General features: G+C 41.4%; 1 protein-coding gene across 1 annotated transcript in view; it reads right to left on the reverse strand.

Moving 5' to 3' along the window:
• The window catches only part of MUSK (muscle associated receptor tyrosine kinase), a 58,331-nt gene that overhangs the window by 35,302 nt on the left and 4,147 nt on the right, over positions 1–18,882 (reverse strand). The window contains exons 2-5 of the mRNA XM_060762512.2: positions 17,614–17,740; positions 16,246–16,397; positions 14,647–14,774; positions 14,390–14,531 (exon numbers count right to left, since the gene is read on the reverse strand). Of these exons, the coding sequence (XP_060618495.2) occupies positions 14,390–14,531; positions 14,647–14,774; positions 16,246–16,397; positions 17,614–17,740 (549 nt within the window). The remainder of the gene's footprint in view (positions 1–14,389; positions 14,532–14,646; positions 14,775–16,245; positions 16,398–17,613; positions 17,741–18,882) is intronic.

The raw sequence follows: 18,882 nt of genomic DNA on the forward strand, positions 1-18,882 counted from the left end.
TGCCACTGTGCCCTCACAGTAGGGAGTTCCAAAGTCTAGGAGGGGACCACTATGAAGTCTCATACAATACTATGTACACACTGCCTGAGCTCTGTGAGTGCAGCATTCTTCTGAATGAAGCAGAGAATATTTGAGGAACAGGACATTCATAGGGAGACCAAGGTCCTTTTTTATAAAGCCATTGTCCTGCCAACCCTGCTACATGCCTGCAAAACGTGGACTGTCTACAGACGTCACACGCAACTCCTGGAACAATTCCATCAGCGTTGCCTCCAAAAAATCCTGCAAATCTCTTGCTTGGGAAGACAGGCGGACAAATGTCAGTGTGCTGGAAGAAGCAAAGACCACCAGCATTGAAGCGATGCTCCTCCACCATCAACTTCACTGGACTGGTCACGTTGCCCAAATGCTCAATCACCGTCTCCCAAAGCAGTTACTCTACTCCAAACTCAAGAACAGAAAACAGGATGTTGGTGGACAGGAAAAGAGATTTAAAGATGAACTTAAAGCCAACTTCAAAAACTGTAGCATAGACACCGAAAACTGAGAAGCTCTGGCCCTTGAACGCTCTAACTGGAGGTCAGCAGTGACCAGCAGTGCTGCAGAATTTGAAGATGCACAAATGGAGGGCAAAATGGAGAAACGTGCCAAGAGGAAGGCACGTCAAGCCAACCCTGAACAGAACTGCCTTCCGTCTGGAAACCAATGTCCTTACGGAGTCTACACTGCCATATAATCCTGCTCAAAGCAGATCATCTGGATTTTATATGTCAGTGTAGAAGGGCCTTTATCACCAATCTTTGATTCCACAACATGCCAATTTTTTCAAAATCTAATTCTCAAAAGGGCAGAAATTGAGGTGAAATCTTCTGAACAGGGGCATAGACAGAATAACACACACCGCAAGGTGTTAAGCCTTCCCTACGTGATCCAAAGCTTATGGTTGGAGTTACACTTTAAAAATGTACCTGTTCCGATTTACATACAAATTCAACTTAAGAACAAACCAACAAAACTTGTTTGTAACTTGGGGACTGCTGCAATATGATAAATGTCGTTGCAAGATATTAATTGGGTCTGGTTTCATTTAGTAAAGACATTTATAGAATTATACAGAGAGAATGTGTGTGTAAAACCCATTGTGCAGACATAGACGGCAATAGTTGTAGCTGCTGAGGATTAAAAAAAATTAAACACAATGTGAACTATTTCTATCCGGTGTATCTATATAAAACTGCTGTAATACATTGACTCACTTCTATATACACAGCAAGTCCCAAAGGAGAAGTGCATGCAAGGATAAGATGTGTTCAAATTACCTTCCTTAGGAAATGAGGAAGGAAGTTCTTTTCATACCAGTGCTAGACCATGTCCTGTGCACATAAGGAGTCCTTGCTCATATGGATTAAAGATTAAAGGTAAACCATGTCTGTTGGCTCAACTGCTAAGTGCACAGAATGAACCTGATGCAGCTCAGGAGATAGGCTTTAGTCTTACATTCTTTTGCAGGTTAGTTTTTAGCACATTATAGGACTCTTTCAGTGTATCTACACTGTGAAATGAATATAGTTTGATGTTACATCCAGCCACTCCCCAGCCCCACATAGACACCTCCAAGGTCATGTGGCCAGCATGACTGCATGGAGTACCTTTACCTTCCCGCCGGAGCGGTACCTATTGATCTACTCACATTTGCATGTTTTCAAACTGCTAGGTTGGCAGAAGCTGGGGTTAATAGTGGAAGTTCACGCTGCTCCTCGGATTTGAACCTGTGACCTTTCGGTCAACAAGTTTAGCAGCTCAGCGGTTTAACCCACTGCACCACTGGGGGCTTCTATAATAATATATTCTATCCTAAAAAATGAATAATAAAATAATTATTTTAATAAAATAATAACAAGTGCAGTTGCAGTCCTATCTCTACTTATCTAGGAGGCTCAGTGAGACTAACATCTAGATAGATATGTGTAAGACTGCACCCTAAAAGTACAAGAATCTCAAAACTTTGTGGTGGGAAAGAGGCGACGTCTCCGGTGTATTGGGCTGCCAGATTGCAGATTTTCAAGTTTACTATCAACTTAGAATACTGTTAAAGAAGCAATGTAATAGTTGTGTGATAAAAGGACTCAACAGGTGCAAGCTGAATGTTCAGTTGCATCTGTCATAGCCAAAGGCACTGGGTGAGATGTGAACCAAGTTAGATATCACTTCGGTGTAAACTGAAAATGTATTTGTTGTTAGTGTTCCCATGTAACAGTAAAGAAATACCCTGCAAGAAAAAAAATATTATCTTACAAACACATTTTTCCTCTCCAAGTCAAAGGCAGGAGTACAGAACGCCTGAGCAGGAGGAATCTGACAGAATTCCAAGATGTTTAATCCTCCTATCACTCATTCTTCCCTGAAAAAATGCCCACATTGTATTGATTGTTTTTTCTCTAATTGGCTCCAATCCATGAAGTAAATATTCTCCAGCATTTCACACATGAAAACTAGAACATATTTGGCTAAGTTATGTCATTAGGAAGAACTTCCTAATGGGCTGCCAGATTGCCAGATTGCAGATTGCAGAAGAACTTCCTGACCGTACGAGCTGTTCAACAGTGGAACTCTTTGCCTCAGTGTAGTGGAAGCTCCTTCCTTGGAAGGTTTTAAGCAGAGGCTAGATGGCCATCTGTTGGGGGTAGTTCAATTGTGTTTTTCCTGCAAGGCTGGGGGTTGAACTAGATGGCCTGCGTGATATCTTCCAACTCTATTATTCTATTATTCTAAGATGGCAAAAAAAAAAAAAAAGAATTAACGAAGCAAAACAGACCACCTAAGTGAGGCTGCGGCATTTGCCATTATCTAAACTTCTTGGGAAAGGGCAAGGTTTCCCCTTTCCATTAACACAGGTGTTTTGACAAGCATTACTACTAGCAACCAGGAGTAATTTTGCACTCCATGATTACTGTTATGACAGGCCAGCGACAGTAAGGCTATCCAGTGGCAGTGAACCAGGTTCAGTGCTGGTGGATGTTGTGGACTGCCTCCCATAACTGAGGCAGTATTGTGCATGACTGTGAGGGCACCTTTCCCTCACAGTCACCTTTACAAAGTTCTGGAGAGACTTATTTTGCATAGAATTATGGAAAAAATAGACCCATGTCTGATTCCCCAGCAAGCTGGCTTCAGGAAAGGCAAAAGCTGCACATCGCAAGTGCTGAACCTGACTCAGCACATAGAAGATGGCTTTGGAAGGCAGCAGATCACAGGAGCTGTCTTCATAGACCTGTCAGCAGCCTATGATACTGTGAACCACCGCCTCCTCCTGAGAAAAATGTATAATATCACAAAGGACTACCATCTCACCCGCTTCATAGGAAACCTGCTACAAAACAGGAGCTTTTTTGTTGAGTTCCAGGGCCAGAGAAGCAGATGGCGAAAACAGAAGAACGGCCTGCCTCAGGGGAGCGTGCTTGCTCCATCAATGTTCAACATTTACACAAATGACCAGCCACTGCCAGAAGGGACAGAGAGTTTCATCTATGCTGATGATCGTGCCATTACTGCCCAAGCAGGGAGTTTTGAGACGGTAGAACAGAAGCTCTCCGAAGCTCTAGGTGCTCTTACTGCCTACTACAGGGAAAACCAGCTGATCCCTAACCCATCTAAGACACAGACATGTGCCTTTCATCTCAAGAACAGAGAAGCATCCCGAGCTCTGAAGATCACCTGGGAAGGAATCCCACTGGAGCATTGCAGCGCACCCAAATACCTGGGAGTCACTCTGGACTGTGCTCTTACCTACAAGAAGCACTGCCTGAACATCAAGCAAAAGGTGGGTGCCAGAAACAATATCATACGAAAGCTGACTGGCACAACCTGGGGATCACAACCAGGTACAGTGAAGACATCTGCCCTTGCGCTGTGCTACTCTGCTGCTGAGTATGCATGCCCAGTGTGGAACACATCTCACCACACTAAAACAGTAGATGTGGCTCTTAATGAGACATGCCGCATTATCACGGGGTGTCTGCGCCCTACACCACTGGAGAAATTACATTGCTTAGCAGGTGTTGCACCACCTGACATCCGCCGGGAAGTAGCAGCCAATAGTGAAAGGACCAAGGCAGAGACATCTCCAGCTCATCCCCTGTTTGGGTATCAGCCAGCACGTCAACGACTTAAATCTAGACATAGTTTTCCAAGATCTACAGAGACACTCGCTGGAACACCTCAGCAAGCGAGAGTCCAAAAGTGGCAGGCTCAAACCCAGCACCTCAACCAATGGCTGATACCAAATGAGAGACTCCCTCCTGGGCACACAGAAGACTGGGTGACTTGGAAGGCACAGAACAGATTCCGCTCTGGCACCACGAGATGCAGAGCCAACCTTCAGAAATGGGGCTACAAAGTGGAATCCTCGACATGCGAGTGTGGAGAAGAACAAACCACTGACCACCTGCTACAATGCAACCTGAGCCCTGCTACATGCACAATGGAGGACCTTCTTGCAGCAACACCGGAAGCACTCCAAGTGGCCAGATACTGGTCAAAGGACATTTAACCAACTACCAAACTCACAAGTTTTGTATTTTTCTGTTTGTTTGCTTTGTTCTGTTAGAAATGTAATATAATGGACTGGTTGCTCTGACACGACAAATAAATAGTGGCTCAGAGACTGCTTGTGCAAAGGCTGATCCAGAACACTCTACTCTGAGTCAGACCTGGGGTATGTGGCCTGTGTAGGTGCACCCTAGGAGTGCCTTTCAGACTTCCCTTAGCACTTAGATGTGGCTTCAGCTCTGCAAAGTTCATTTGTGCTGAGCTCAGGCCACTGTTAAAACATTCATCTTCCCTAAATGAATCCGAACTTGCAAGAAAGGCTCGTGCCATTTGGAAACTGTTTATACACATTGCAATTTAAAGGGAGGGCTGCTCTAGTCCTTTCTTAGGCCAAAATCATTAGGTAAATTCGATCATCTAAGGACCTCATCACACTGAGGTCCAAAAAGCGAGTAATTGCAGGGGGATTGGCCTGGTAGCATTGGAAATCAGGCAAGCAGCAGGTGGACAGCAGGGTAAACCATCATCTCACATCCCACATTGCCCACATCACACTCTTACCCATCCCATGGGGGAAAGTGTCATCACCCGGCTTCCACCCACACTGGCCCCATTCTTGCCAATGAGAACATGGGAAGCCTCCTGTGTTCTTTGGGCAGGGTTCTAGGACACTACCAGGATGCTGGAAGCAAGAAGCCCTGCCAAAAGTAGCCCTACATTGTCTGATGGGCACCAGCAGGTTCTGTCCTCCCAGCATCCTGAAATTACTCCAGAATCATTAGTCAGAAATGCACACAATGATCAAGCACACACACTCAAAATATTATTTCCAGAATATGAAATGTGAAATTATGTATCTTTCAACCCAGTTATTTAATGTAGTCATCCAGAGTCAGTGCAATAGAGGGGCATCCAAGCACATTGTAATCGTGAGATGGATGAGACAGGAAAACTTATAGGCAACCTTGCATTCACTTAATAGGGTCTTATATTTTTTCCTCTTTGCTTGATAATTAATTTCACTTGCATTTTCAATCTGTAATATGTAATGTATTATTTTGCCATTCTTTTCACAGTTTAGTATGTATATGTGTTTTGTGTGTAGGTATATATGTGTGTGTATATATTTGTGTATATGTGTATATATGTGGTTTTGCGCATGCGTTGTAATGCATTTTTTATTTTTTGGCTTTTTAAGTCTCTTCCACTGTGTTTTTCTGTGTTTTTATGAGTGATGGTCACTTGCTGGCCTGATAGTGTATTGTGTCCGAATTTGGCGTCAATTATGTTAATCCCACAAACAAACATTACATTTTTATTTATATAGATGAGACAGAAGCATATCATAGACTTGCACTGGAAAACCTAGAGAGACCCATAAACACTTTTTAGAGGGGAGATTTTTTTTTTTGAGTTTGTTTAAGTGACACCATGGATACTGAATCTGTAAATGAGGGGTTCATACAGTAGCGAATTGCTTCCTAATTCAGTTGTTGGTGGTTGTCATTATCCCAATACACTAGATTCTGTCTAAATGGCTATGAAGCTGGGCTAATGCTTAATGTTCTCTGAGCTTCACATGTATGTTTTTCTCAGGACTAATCAGCAAGATTAATGCAAATGCAGGGGAGAGTTTTAGCTTTCAAAATAAGCTGGTCATTCAGGTATCAGTGTTGTGCCCATATATAGTCTATCAACACATGCCTTTTGTTCTATCCTGGACTGAGTCCAACAAAGGCCAAATTACAGGTGACATTTGTCGTGTCAGTTGGCATTGTGTTGGCTGATTTTTTTATTTAAAAATAGACAAGGGAGGGGTGAGTTGTGCCTCAGGACAGTGGTGTGAAGGGAGGGGAACTTCACCCCATTAAAGTTTCAGTTACCCTTCTGCTATGTACAAATAGCAACCCCTCCCATCGTAAAGAACTATTGCATGATCTGGGTTGTTGTAGGTTTTTTTCAGGCTATATGGCCATGTTCTAGAAGCATTCTGATGTTTCACCTCCATCTATGGCAGGCATCCTCAGAGGTTGTGACTTCACAACCTCTGAGGATGTCTGCTATAGATGCAGGCGGAATGTCAGGAGAGAATGCTTCTAGAACATGGCCATATAGCCCCCCCCCCCCCCAAAAAAAAAAAACCCACAACAACCCAGTGATTCCAGCCATGGAAGCCTTGACAATATATTGCATAGTCTTATTAGAGTGAAAACTGGAAGGAGCTTTGTTATTACTTTCTAGTGATTTCCAACTTATGGCAACCCTAAGGCAAACCTATTATGGATTGTTGGGGGGTTCAAAGGGTGACTCACCTAGGGCCCTTCTATGCAGCCCTATATCCCAGAATATCAAGGCAGAAAATCCCACATTATTTGAATGTGGACTCAGATAACACACTTCAAAGCAGGTATTTCCATGGCTGAGTGGAGAATCAAACCATGGCCTCCAGAATTATAATCCAATATTCCAGTGATTCTCAACCTGGCCTCCCCAGATGTTTTTGGCCTACAATTCCGAGAAATCCCAGCCAGTTTACCAGCTGGGAGTTGAAGGCCAAAAACATCTGGGGACCCCAGGTTGAGAACCACTGCAATATTCAAACCACTTCAGTACTTCTGTGCCTTTAATCATTGCTACTGGGTGCTCATCTACACCAGTGTAAATGTGCCCTGGAATAGTCCAGGATCTGGCTTGTGCCAAATCTGGGCTTGCACAGTCTGGAAGTATAACTCCTCTGAGGCCTCTTCTACACAGCTATATAACTCAGAATATCAAGGCAGAATATCCCACAATATCTGGTTTGAACTGGTTTATCTGAGTCCACACTGCCATATATTCCAGTTCAAAGCAGAACATGTGAGATTTTATTCAGCTGTGTGGAAGGGGCCTGTATCACCACTGCCATCATTCTTAGCTGTGCCCATACAAGCTCCTGCCATCACAGGAGGTTCTACTGACATCAGAATGGGGTGTCCACATGACCAGCATGAAGGAGGATGGATTCTCTCCTCCTTCTGTGCTCCCCCTTCTGGCATCAGCAGAGGTCCCCATGTGACCAGGAAGAAGTAAGAGAGATTGCACAGACCTGATTGCATGAGCACCTGTGATGATTTCAGAATCCAAGTGACCAACAAGGAGGAGGAAACAATCCCCTCTCCTTCCTAGCCACATGGGCATCCTGTTCTGACATCAGCAGAGCTACCTGCTTGGTTGGATGAAGGAGGGGAGATCGCCTTGTCTCACAGGATCACTGCCTCCCTTCATGGTGGTTGTGCAGACACCCTGTTCTGATATCAGCAAGAGTGTCTGCAATGGCCAGGAGCTCACACAGAGCTCCATGGTTGGCTAGGAACACCAGAGGTATATCCTAGCCATGATTGCTAATGATCTCAGGGAAAGGGTGATGGTGTCCCATCTGAAAAGCGAATCCGGCAGTACACACTGTCCTGAAGCTTCTGCATGCTCTAGAGCAGTGTTTCTCAAGCTCTGCTCCTCCAGGTGTTTTTGTACTTAACAGCTGGTAAGCTGGCAGGGATTTCTGGGAGCTGAAGTCCAAAACACCTGAAGGAGCAGAGTTTGAGAAATACTGCTCTAGAGTTTCCAGCAAACTCTAATCTCTCAGGTCTGCCCAAAGTGGGTCAGGTAAAAGGTAACGGTTTTCCCCTGACATTAAGTCCAGTCGTGTCCGATTCTGGGGGTTGGTGCTCATCTCCATTTCTAAGCCAAAGAGCTGGCCTTGTCCGTAGATTCCTCCAAGTTCACGTGGCCGGCATTACTACATGGAGCACTGTTACCTTCCTTCTGGAGCAGTACCTATTGATCTGCTCACATTTGCATGTTTTCGAACTGCTAGGTTGGCAGAAGCTGGGGCTAACAATGGGAGCTCACGTTGCTTCCCGGATTTGAACCTGTGAACTTTTGATCAGCAAGTTCAGCAGCTCAGCGCTTTAACCCACTGCGACACCGTGACTCCATGTGGGGCAAGGAATTGTTTAAATCAAACATTTTCAAGGTATTAATCAGAAGTAGTTGTGCATCATGAAGACAGACACCCTTCCATCTGAAGTGAGTCTGAAGGTTTTGCTTAGTGTGGATACGCCCTGGTTGCATGACAAGCACCCCTTGCTGAAAATCTATCTTCAACACAGGTACAAGTGTCCTCTCTAGTTTCCACTCTGACAGCTCTATGGGAGAGGACAATTCTGACTGGGGCCACTACAGACAAAAGGAATTAAAGATTACTTTTTTGCATTTGTAATGTGGCATTGAATCTTGCCATACCTGTAAGCCTCTCTGAGTCCCCTTTGGGTTGAGAAGAGCGGTGTAAAAATATAGTAAATAAATAAATTGCATACCATGACCCTGATCAAGCACATCACCCTATCAAATCACCCTTTTTAAATCAAAAACTTGGCATCATATTACATGATTAAATCTAGGTCAGTTCTGAGTTAACTGTCATTTCTTCAGATGCTGAAACAGAGTAAGACATTGATATTCTATGCTCCATTTGGCCACTCAAGTAGCAGCAATCCCCTCTCCAAGGGAGTTCTAACATACCTCAAGACTAATCATATTACAGTGTTTACTGAAATAAAAGAAAGTTGTCACACAAACATTTTGTATGTTTGTGTGATTCTTCTGGCATTTACACTGCTCTCCTTTTCAAGAAGTTATGTGATAATATTTTAGTAATGTCTGTGGGGATTTGTAAAAAAAAACAAACCACCATGATGTAATGGGTTGACTGGAAAGGTATGTGTCGGCAGCTGATTGGCTGAGCATGCCAGGAGCCAGAGTTTATTGGCTACTGTTTCTGGCTTGCTGCTGAGACAAAGGGTTTTAACTGCCACTTTCACCTCAGAGTGAAGAGAGCACTGACTGGGAACAGCCAGGAAGGAAATGGCTGCCAACTCTCTGAAGCCTGATCATTTCTAAGGCATGAAGCATATTTTAAAGATTGTTTCAAAGGACTGTTTATTTCCTCTATTCTCTTTAAGAATTCAGAGAGACTGCTATTTGACCTTTTGAACAGAAGTAAAGTTACTATAACTCATTACACAAATCCGAGTGACACATTATTATACTGTAGGGTATATTTTGGTTCAGAAACTGTGGTAAAGCTTCTATTTATTTACATTTACAACCTCCAACAATGTCTACTCATGGAAAGGATTCACTGCACAACATCATAACAACGGTAAATATATATATTTTTCATACTGGATTCCAGCCTTCTGAATCTGAATTATAAAGATACACTTCTGTTGCTGGCGTTCCCTATTATCAATTGTAACTATTTTACATGTTCAAATTTACTTAGATCACAAAAAATAACATGTAAATGTGGATTTTGTGGGATTTCCTTCTAAGGTTATTTTCATATTCTGGCCAGGTTGATATACTGATCCTAATTAATGTCACCCTTGAGAAAAGTCAATTGATTTCACTTAACCAATATCTGGAATGCATTTAAGTTTGAGGAGCATCCCAAGTTGCATTGCCGTCAATGGTACTTCAGACAACTTGAGTGGAAACATCACGTTCATATTCAGCTTTTAAGGGGAAAATGTTATTTTGGTGCTATAGCAGATCTCAATAAGATTGTGAGGTTATAAGTGCTTGAAATATTTCACCTATATGCATTTTAATAAAGAAGGGTGGTAAATGCCTTTGTTTAGGACATGCACTTTGTTAAACCATGCAAAATGCATGCATAAAGAGGCAATTCCTAATGGCCAAAGAGATTGTATTTTCCAATAAAGAAAATGCCCATTTATCCTGGAGGACTTCCAATCCAAAACCTTCAGAAAATTCAAAGTTTGGATAAATGGGAATGGAATTCCATTTCCACTCTGCAGTGCACACACAGGTTAAACCATTGTATGCACTGAATACAATGGTTGACAATGACTATATGGTTCCATAATGTATGTAATACCCAAGGTCACTCTGCTCACATGCTCTCTCTGTCTCTATCAGTTCCCATAAACTTTGTTAGTATCATCAACTAAACAAAGTTTATCATTTGGAATATTATCACTGCAAAGATTATTAATACTATAGTACTAAAACACAGCAAACCACCCCAAGATACCTCCATATGTTGCATTTGTCTCTTTGAAAACTGCACAACAAAAAATGGAGAAAACAAATGAATATTTTCACTTCGAAGAAAAAGATAATATGCGTTGAAAAGGGATTACTTATGCTCATCATGATCAAATTTCAGCACAATGCCTAACTTTGTTAAGAATTAGATTTAAAACAGGTGCTTAATATTTTCAGGTATGGGTGGTGCACATGTTTGGTAGCCTGAGGCCCTTTCTAACAGCCATATAATCCAGAGTATCAAAGCAGATAATCCAGATTATCTGCTTTGAACTGGATTATATGAGTCTACACTGCCATATAATCCAATTCAAAGCAGATAATCTGGATTTTATTTGGCAGTGTAGAAGGGACCTTAGTTCTTCCCATCCACTGTGAACATTAATCCAAAAAGCATAGCAGAGTGATTTTTTTCCCTGTCAGGACCAATTTAAGAAACTGCAAGTCACTTCTGGTATGAGAGAATTGGCCATCTGCAAGAATGTTGCCCAGGGGACACCGGGATGTTTTATCATCCTTGTGGGAGGCTTCTCTCATGTCCCCACATGGAGATCTGGAGCTGACTGAGGGAGCTCATCCACACTCTCCCCGGATTCAACCCTCCAATCTGTCAGTCTTCTGTCCTGCTGGCACAAGGGTTTAACCTACTGCACCGCCAGGGGCTCTTGAACATATACAAAGTTATTCTGCTTTTATATCGAGGAAAATCCTAGAGATTCACAGTCGGGGGGCTAAATAATGGTTCTGAGTCATCAGACACTGACAAACAAATATGTTGCATTACAACAGATTCTACAGAAAATCAAGTGTCTTTATTTTCATGATCTCAAAATGGTAACTGCATACAACATGTTTTAAGAGTCATGAAACAGTAAAAAAAATTGTTGCTTTGTTTATTACACAGCCCAACAAAAAGAAAATTTTGGTGTCTTGGATTTTAGGCCTGTTCCCGGGGTTATTCGGGGTGCTGATTCAGAAAACTGCATTGAATAGACCGCATCAGTTCTAATTTCTTTCATATGGTTATCATGATTTAATATAGATGAGCCAATGGCACAGATTATATATCTCAAAAATTAGATCTAATAGGGGGAAACTGTTGCCATTTTTGGAATTGGCAAGTGAAATATACCCAGAAAAAGGGCTAACATTTGAGGCACCAAAATATGTATTGGCCAGTGTTATCTAACAGTGAAGAAGACCAAGTCTCCCTACATACTGGTAAGAGACCTGTGGATCTCCAGGTCTTTCAGCCTGAGCCAACATGATCACAGAAGACAAGAGTTGTAGCCCAAGAGGCTGGCAAAACGGCACCGGTGTGTGGGTGTGTGTGATGAGGTTGTAAGTCTCTCATTTAAAAAAAACATCTTTCTAAGAGACAATAATCAATTATTTGGCTCGATCTTATTCTAGTTACTGTTACTGCTTTGCTATTGGCAGTATTTTCTGTCTTGCTGACTAAATTACCTTAGTATGATTCTGCACCACATTTCCCTTTAAAATGGTGACTGTGAAATGCACCCTTCCTTCCACCTCATTTTTCACAACACAGACATGTCCTTTTCATCATAAGAACAGTCAAGCATCCCGTGCTCTGAGGATTACCTGGGAAGTAATCCCACAGGAGCATAGCAGCACACCCAAATACCTCGGAGTTGGGTGTGCTCTGACCTACAAGAAGAACTACCTAAATATCAAGAAAAAAGTGGGCGCTAGAAACAATATCATATGAAAGCTGACTGGCACAACCTGGGGATCACAACCAGATACAGTGAAGACATCTGCCCTTGAGCTATGCTACTCTGCTGCTGAGTATGCATGCCCAGTGTGGAACACATCACACTAAAAGAGTGGATGTGGCTCTTAATGGAACATGCCACATTATCACTGGGTGTCTATGCCCTACACCACTGGAGAAATTACACTGTTTAATCATTATTGCACCACCTGACAACCGCCGGGGAGTAGCAACCAATAGTGATAGTACTAAGGCAGTGGCATCTCCGGCCCACCCCCTGTTTGGGTATCAGCCAGCACACCAACGACTTAAATCATGAAATAGTTTTATAAGATCTACAGACACTTGCTGGAAGACCTCAGCAAGCAAGAGTCCAAAAGTGGCAGGCACAAACCCAGATCCTCAATCAGTGGCTGGTACCAAATGAGAGACTCCCTCCTGGGCACACAGAAAACTGGGCGACTTGGAAAGCACTGAACAGACTGCGCTCTGGCACCACGAGATGCAGAGCCAACCTTCAGAAATGGGGCTACAAAGTGGAATCCACGACATGCGAGAGACTGCTATGAAGTAGTAGTAGTAGTAAACAACTTTATTTATATTCTGCCCAATCTCCCCAAAGGGACTCAGGGCAGATTCCAATCATAAAAAGCAAACATTCAATGCCTGAACACAACAAAAATACACGCATAATAATGAAAATTAACAACCCAACACATAAAAGCAATTGTAACTTCACAACTAAAGTTGGGTTGTTAATTTTCAACCTATTATATCAGACATGAAACAAAACATCAAGCAGAATCGTCAATTTCAAAGCCAACAAAAATTCCTTGGGGGCAGATAAGATTGATCATTGTTCAAAATGTCTAATGAGCTTTAGTGGGGCACGGATACAGATGCTTCATGTTCTTCATATACGCACATCCATTTCAGCCACATCTAATGCTCCCAATGATACCGCAAACTATGATTCACTAACTAAATGGGCAGTTGCAAACTGTGGCAGCCCTGGCCTTGTATAATATGGTTTGTGATGTTAGTATTTTACTTCATGCCAATGGCAGCTAGTGTGTTCTAAGTCATTAATTTATAAATTCACTCTGGATTTCAATCTGAACTTTAAAGGAGCTATTCAAGATAATTAATTTACATTCAGCCCCTTGCATACCTTTTTTAAAGTAAGGCCCATCTCTCAACTAATGTGGAAGCTACCACTGCTTCACCACATCAGATGCCTCAAGATTCATTGCCTCAAAATACTTAATATAGTGCAAGAAGAATCTGACATTGCTGAGGGGATACCATCATTAACAGAAATTGTTCAATATCTAACTTCTGCAAAAACTGACAGTAGCAACCTTGTGTATAAGATGGACTCATAAAATCTGCATACACTAAGGGCATGAAGGCCAGCCCCACCTTTGTCATATATTCCCCCTAACAAATGGCACCCGTCTAATCTGATCTCTTTACTACAATAGTAAAGAGATCCATAGGACACAACCTCAAATGAGGTCCCAGGGAGTGAAAATGGGGAGCTAAAGTCCAAAACACCTGGAAGGCCAAAGATTGCCCATTAACTCTTATTTATAAAAGCCAACCTTTCTATGAATAGAGTAGTGGAATATGAAGGTTTAGTCCACCCCAGGAGAACCTCAATAAAACCAATCCCCTCTACTTTTTCTGGCATGTTTTTTTTTAAATGCCTGGGTAGGAAAATGGTGATGGCTGATGCTTAGGTAGCACTGGCACGTTTCCTTCTCTATTGAATGATGCCAAATTCATCCATGGACCATATCTAAAGTCATAATTTTGGTCTCAAAACCTGCCCTCAACTTATACACAAGGTCAACTTTTAGATGGGTATTTACAGTAGTCCCGTTTCTATTTTTCTAATATATCTCTTTTGACTTTTCACCTTTGGGTTGTAAGTACTTAATCACAAGCTCTCTCTATATATGAATATGTTTATGTCTGTGCATTACTCACCTTCCACTTCCAGAATTACAGGTTTCGAGTAGGCTGTGCCAAGGCTGTTCTTTGCAACACATCTGTAGTGACCACCATCTTCTCTTTGAACATTATGAATCCTTAAGCTGCCGGATTCAAGAATAGCAATCCGTGTGTTTTCCTGCCAAAACAAATAGGTAGGAAAGAGAATATATTTTATGTCTTTCCAAAAAGGAGCCCATATCCCCATCCCATGACTACATCACATCCCTGGATTTATAGTAATATCCACTCACCTTTACAACATGTTCTCCTTTGATCCATGAGACTGAAGGCTTGGGATTCCCCATTGTAGTGCATGGGAAAACAGCTTTTAATCCTTCTATTATTTTCACATTTGAAGGTGGACGGGTTATTTTGGGTTCTAAAATGTAGGTCAGAATGAAAGAAACATTACAACCATGGAGGGTATTTACCAGAGCTCGTTTTGAACAGCTGGATACAATGGACAAGCACGGAAGGTTTAATCAAGTCCCATACAACGAACGATTTTGTATTTGTGGAGCACCACAGGTGGAGGATATCACACATGTATTGTTCAACTGTGAGCTGTATAAGAAAGAGAGAGACCATTGCCTTGGACCATACATTATTCAAAAAACACACTGGGACCCATATATTAAAACCTCATTTTTGTTGGCCGGCCAGAACCCTAAAATAACACACAAAACAGCCCTTTTTCTATTCAAAGCAACACAGCTGAGAATTGCACATTTGGAATCGATTGGGGTAAGCTGTGGAGGTGACGCAGACATTTGACCTGAACGAGATCTTGTTGACAGGTTGTTTATTTTAACTTCTTTTATACTGAGGGTTGTATGTTGTATGTATGACTATGTATGACTATGTGTTAATTGTGTTATGTGTTAAATGTTTTGATACGGCCAATAGGCCAATCAATAAAACATATCTATCTATCTAACCATTACAACCACATATTAAAAACTGACTGATTTCTAATAGGGCAATGTCCATTTTTTTCTTTTAAACTTTTGTAGTCCGATTTTCTGATGTTAGTATATTTTGTTGTTTCCATAATTCTGCATACTCAATTCTAGCTACTGCCATCATCTATTTCCTATTATTTTAATACTTATTTGTCTAATAATTCCATTTTTTAAAAATCTAGTTTTAATGGGATTTTAATTTTTAAAATAATTTCAATATCTCTATGTATATTTGTCCAGAATTTCTTTGCTCTTGGGCAAGTCCACCACAGATGGTAGAAAGTTCCAGTCTTTTGGTTACACTTCCAACATAGGTTGGACTTTTTGTAAAACTTTGATAGCTTTTCTGGCGTTATATACCATTTATATGTCATTTTATAGAAATTTACTTTGATGGCATATTTTTGTAACTTTTTCCAGAGCTCTTTCCATTCTTCTAGTTATTGTTTGGCCCACATTTTTTGTTCATTGGACCATAGAGTCTTTTACTTGTTCATCAACTGTAAAGTCTTTTATCTGTAATATAAAGTCCAATGACTTTCAGATATCTTTATATACAAATTAACTTTGCATATCCTTTGACATTAATTAATGTCAAAGTATTGATCATTATACAAGAAACTGAATTGATGGCATGGACTATGATTTTGGTTATTGCATTGATTACAGTGCACTTCATTGCTTTTCTCTTTGACTATAGCCCATTTAGTTATCTGCTGCAAAATCTTGGTGATGGGAAGCAATGAGTACACAAAAAATGGAGGGTACACTTTGCCCATATATGCCCACAGAGGTAAGGAAATGAAATGGAAACATGACTTCAAGGCAAAGAAAATGCTTCATTCTTTCTTTTTTTCACTTGAACTGAGTTTCAATTCACACACTTACTCATTTTCACCTGTAAAGCACCACAATTCTCTGCAGTGATTCCTACGCCATTGTTTGCAGTGCAGCAGTAGACCCCATCATCGCTGTCCTCCACACTCAGGATTTTTAAGAGCTGCCCATTTTCCCGTATGCTGTATCGGGTGTCAAAAAGCCTGAAATACATGGAAAAAGCTGTATAGTGACAGGCTGTGTTGATACTTCCTTTGTATTAAGTAGTCATGAATTTGAGAACTTGCTCTGAAGACACTGCTTGTACAGAAAAGTTTTGAGACCAGTTGTTTTTGAATCTACATGGGCACGATAGAGTTTGGCAGGCAAGAATCAACCCCATTTCATCCAGATAATGAATAATAATAAAACTTTATTTATATCCTGCCCCCTCTGCCCGAAGGGACTCGGGGCGGCTCACAATAGAAAAGAATACAGTATACATAATAATACTCACCCAACCAAGACAAACAACATTCATCAATCAACAAATCAGCAAATCACGATAATAAACATATTAATTAAACAACAAAACATCAGAATAAATATTAATTGGATAATGATTAAAACATGTTATTCAGATGTCATACAGCTCCTTCTCACCCCTGATGCAGGAGAAGACCACTTTGCCCTATGTTAGCCAAAGTTGGGAAATGCTCTGGTGCTTCCCCAAAGCTTCGGAGCAGCCCCACACTACAGGGGCATATAAACAGTTGGGCTCGGTCTGAACGGAAACTGACCTCTCTTTTTACATGGCCACCCTGCTTTCCCTAGCTCCTGCAGCATGGTGGCAGGGTTATGGCACCTACCTTGGTGATTTTGATGTCATTGTTGCAGTGACCATGGAGCTTGAGAGAGCTCCTGGGTGTCCTGGGGTGGCATTGCTGGCATTTGCAAAGGCACCTGTGGAACTCAGGAGCAAATGTCAACAATGGGACCCCAGGACAACAAGGAGCTCTTTTGAGCTCCGTGGCCACTGCAACAATGGTGAAAGAGCCACTGTGGCCATCTAGCAGGGTCAAAGTAAGCATGCAATATGCTGGAGCTTTAATGAGTGCAACATTGTGATGCACCTGGTGGGACACAACTTCATACTGAATAAGTTGGCTTTTGTAAAGATCACAGTACAATTGATTATTGTTACACTTTAAAGATCTAGTCTTACACTTTCAACAGTAGAGGTAGGGCTTGTGTGGTCCTCCAGATGTTGTACTGCAGTTCCCAGAAGATTGAGCCTGCATATACATATGTGAGGAATACAGGAACCTACAGTTTAACATCTGAGAGCTACACAATTCCGAACTCTGTTCTATTTCTATACTTTTAGCATATTGCTTGATGTGCCAGGGTCTATACCTCTTTAGATAACACAATTTTTACCTGATAGGAATGTTGTTACGTGTCCAAGTAATCTCTGCTTGGGGAAAAGACTCTACTACACACTCAAAGGTGGCTTCCTCTTCAACGAGAGCATCCACAGTTTCAAGGGGAGTGGTGATCATGGGAGCTGGAAAGAAAGAATAAACAAAACTGTCTTGAAGAAAATTAATAAACTTCAGGACGGAGCCTTGAGTTTCACTAACTGAATTCAATAGCTGCCTATCATTCAACCAAAAAACAGACTTTTGGGCATGTCAACTCTTTAGAAGCCCCAAAATGTTATCACCAACTGGAATAGCTTAAATAAAGGCTCATCCCAATGGATGAACATCATACTGTAACCAGTCATCATAACTTTCCTAAAGATTTGCAAAATGAATGTCACGAAGGCCTCACCATAGTCATATAAGGTCCTTTTTAATGTCTAAGAATAATATCTGGTGTTAATTTTTGCACAATGAAAAAACTTCTGGTAACTCTATGAAATAGCATTCTTCTGCAGTAATATCAATGGATGTGCACATGTCATTCCTTTTTTCTTAAAGGCATAGAAAGAGTTATGTTTCATGCAATGACTCAACATGGTCTTGAGGAACTGTAAATATTTTATATTGTGTCATGCAATTCTGAGTAATGGAGATCAAGAGGGCACCTCCTATTAATTCCTTTCTTTCAGCATGCTTCTCTTGGCACACAAAGCCATCCTGTAAACAGTTTTTTTCAGAATATGGATGCCAGGGGCATCCAGGGTATCCAGTACTTAGAGGAAACAACACATTGTTCACAGCCATGTCAGACACTTTGTCTACAGAAAATCACAGAGAATGCTACAAAAAAAATCCTCAGTGGATTCTCCTGAACTTAAGGAAATGCTAAACTATTTCCCTGCTCACTGAAAAATAACAAAACATATGAGTTTCTGTCAAGGTTTATGAAAGGAAATGAAATAATAGAGAAGATCTAAATAAGGGTGGGCAACCAGAAGCTTAAGAACTGGATCTAGTTGCTGATTCAATGTTAGCTGAATACATAGTTTCACAGCTGCAAAATGCTATAAGACTTCTACTCTCCATATAGGTTTAGATCTCTGTCGCTTCTTGCTGGAACTGGCAAGATCCCATTAATGCTGCACTGTTGAAAGGCTGGGGACTGGGTGTTACAAAGTGTTGCAGGTTATCGCCTATAAAACCCTACATGATTCGGGTTCAGCCTATCTGTGCAATCACATCTCCCCCTATGAAACCCTTTGGACCTTGAGATCTGCTGGGG

Source organism: Anolis sagrei, chromosome 2, assembly GCF_037176765.1.
Source record: "Anolis sagrei isolate rAnoSag1 chromosome 2, rAnoSag1.mat, whole genome shotgun sequence".
Taxonomy (NCBI): Eukaryota; Metazoa; Chordata; class Lepidosauria; order Squamata; family Dactyloidae; genus Anolis; species Anolis sagrei.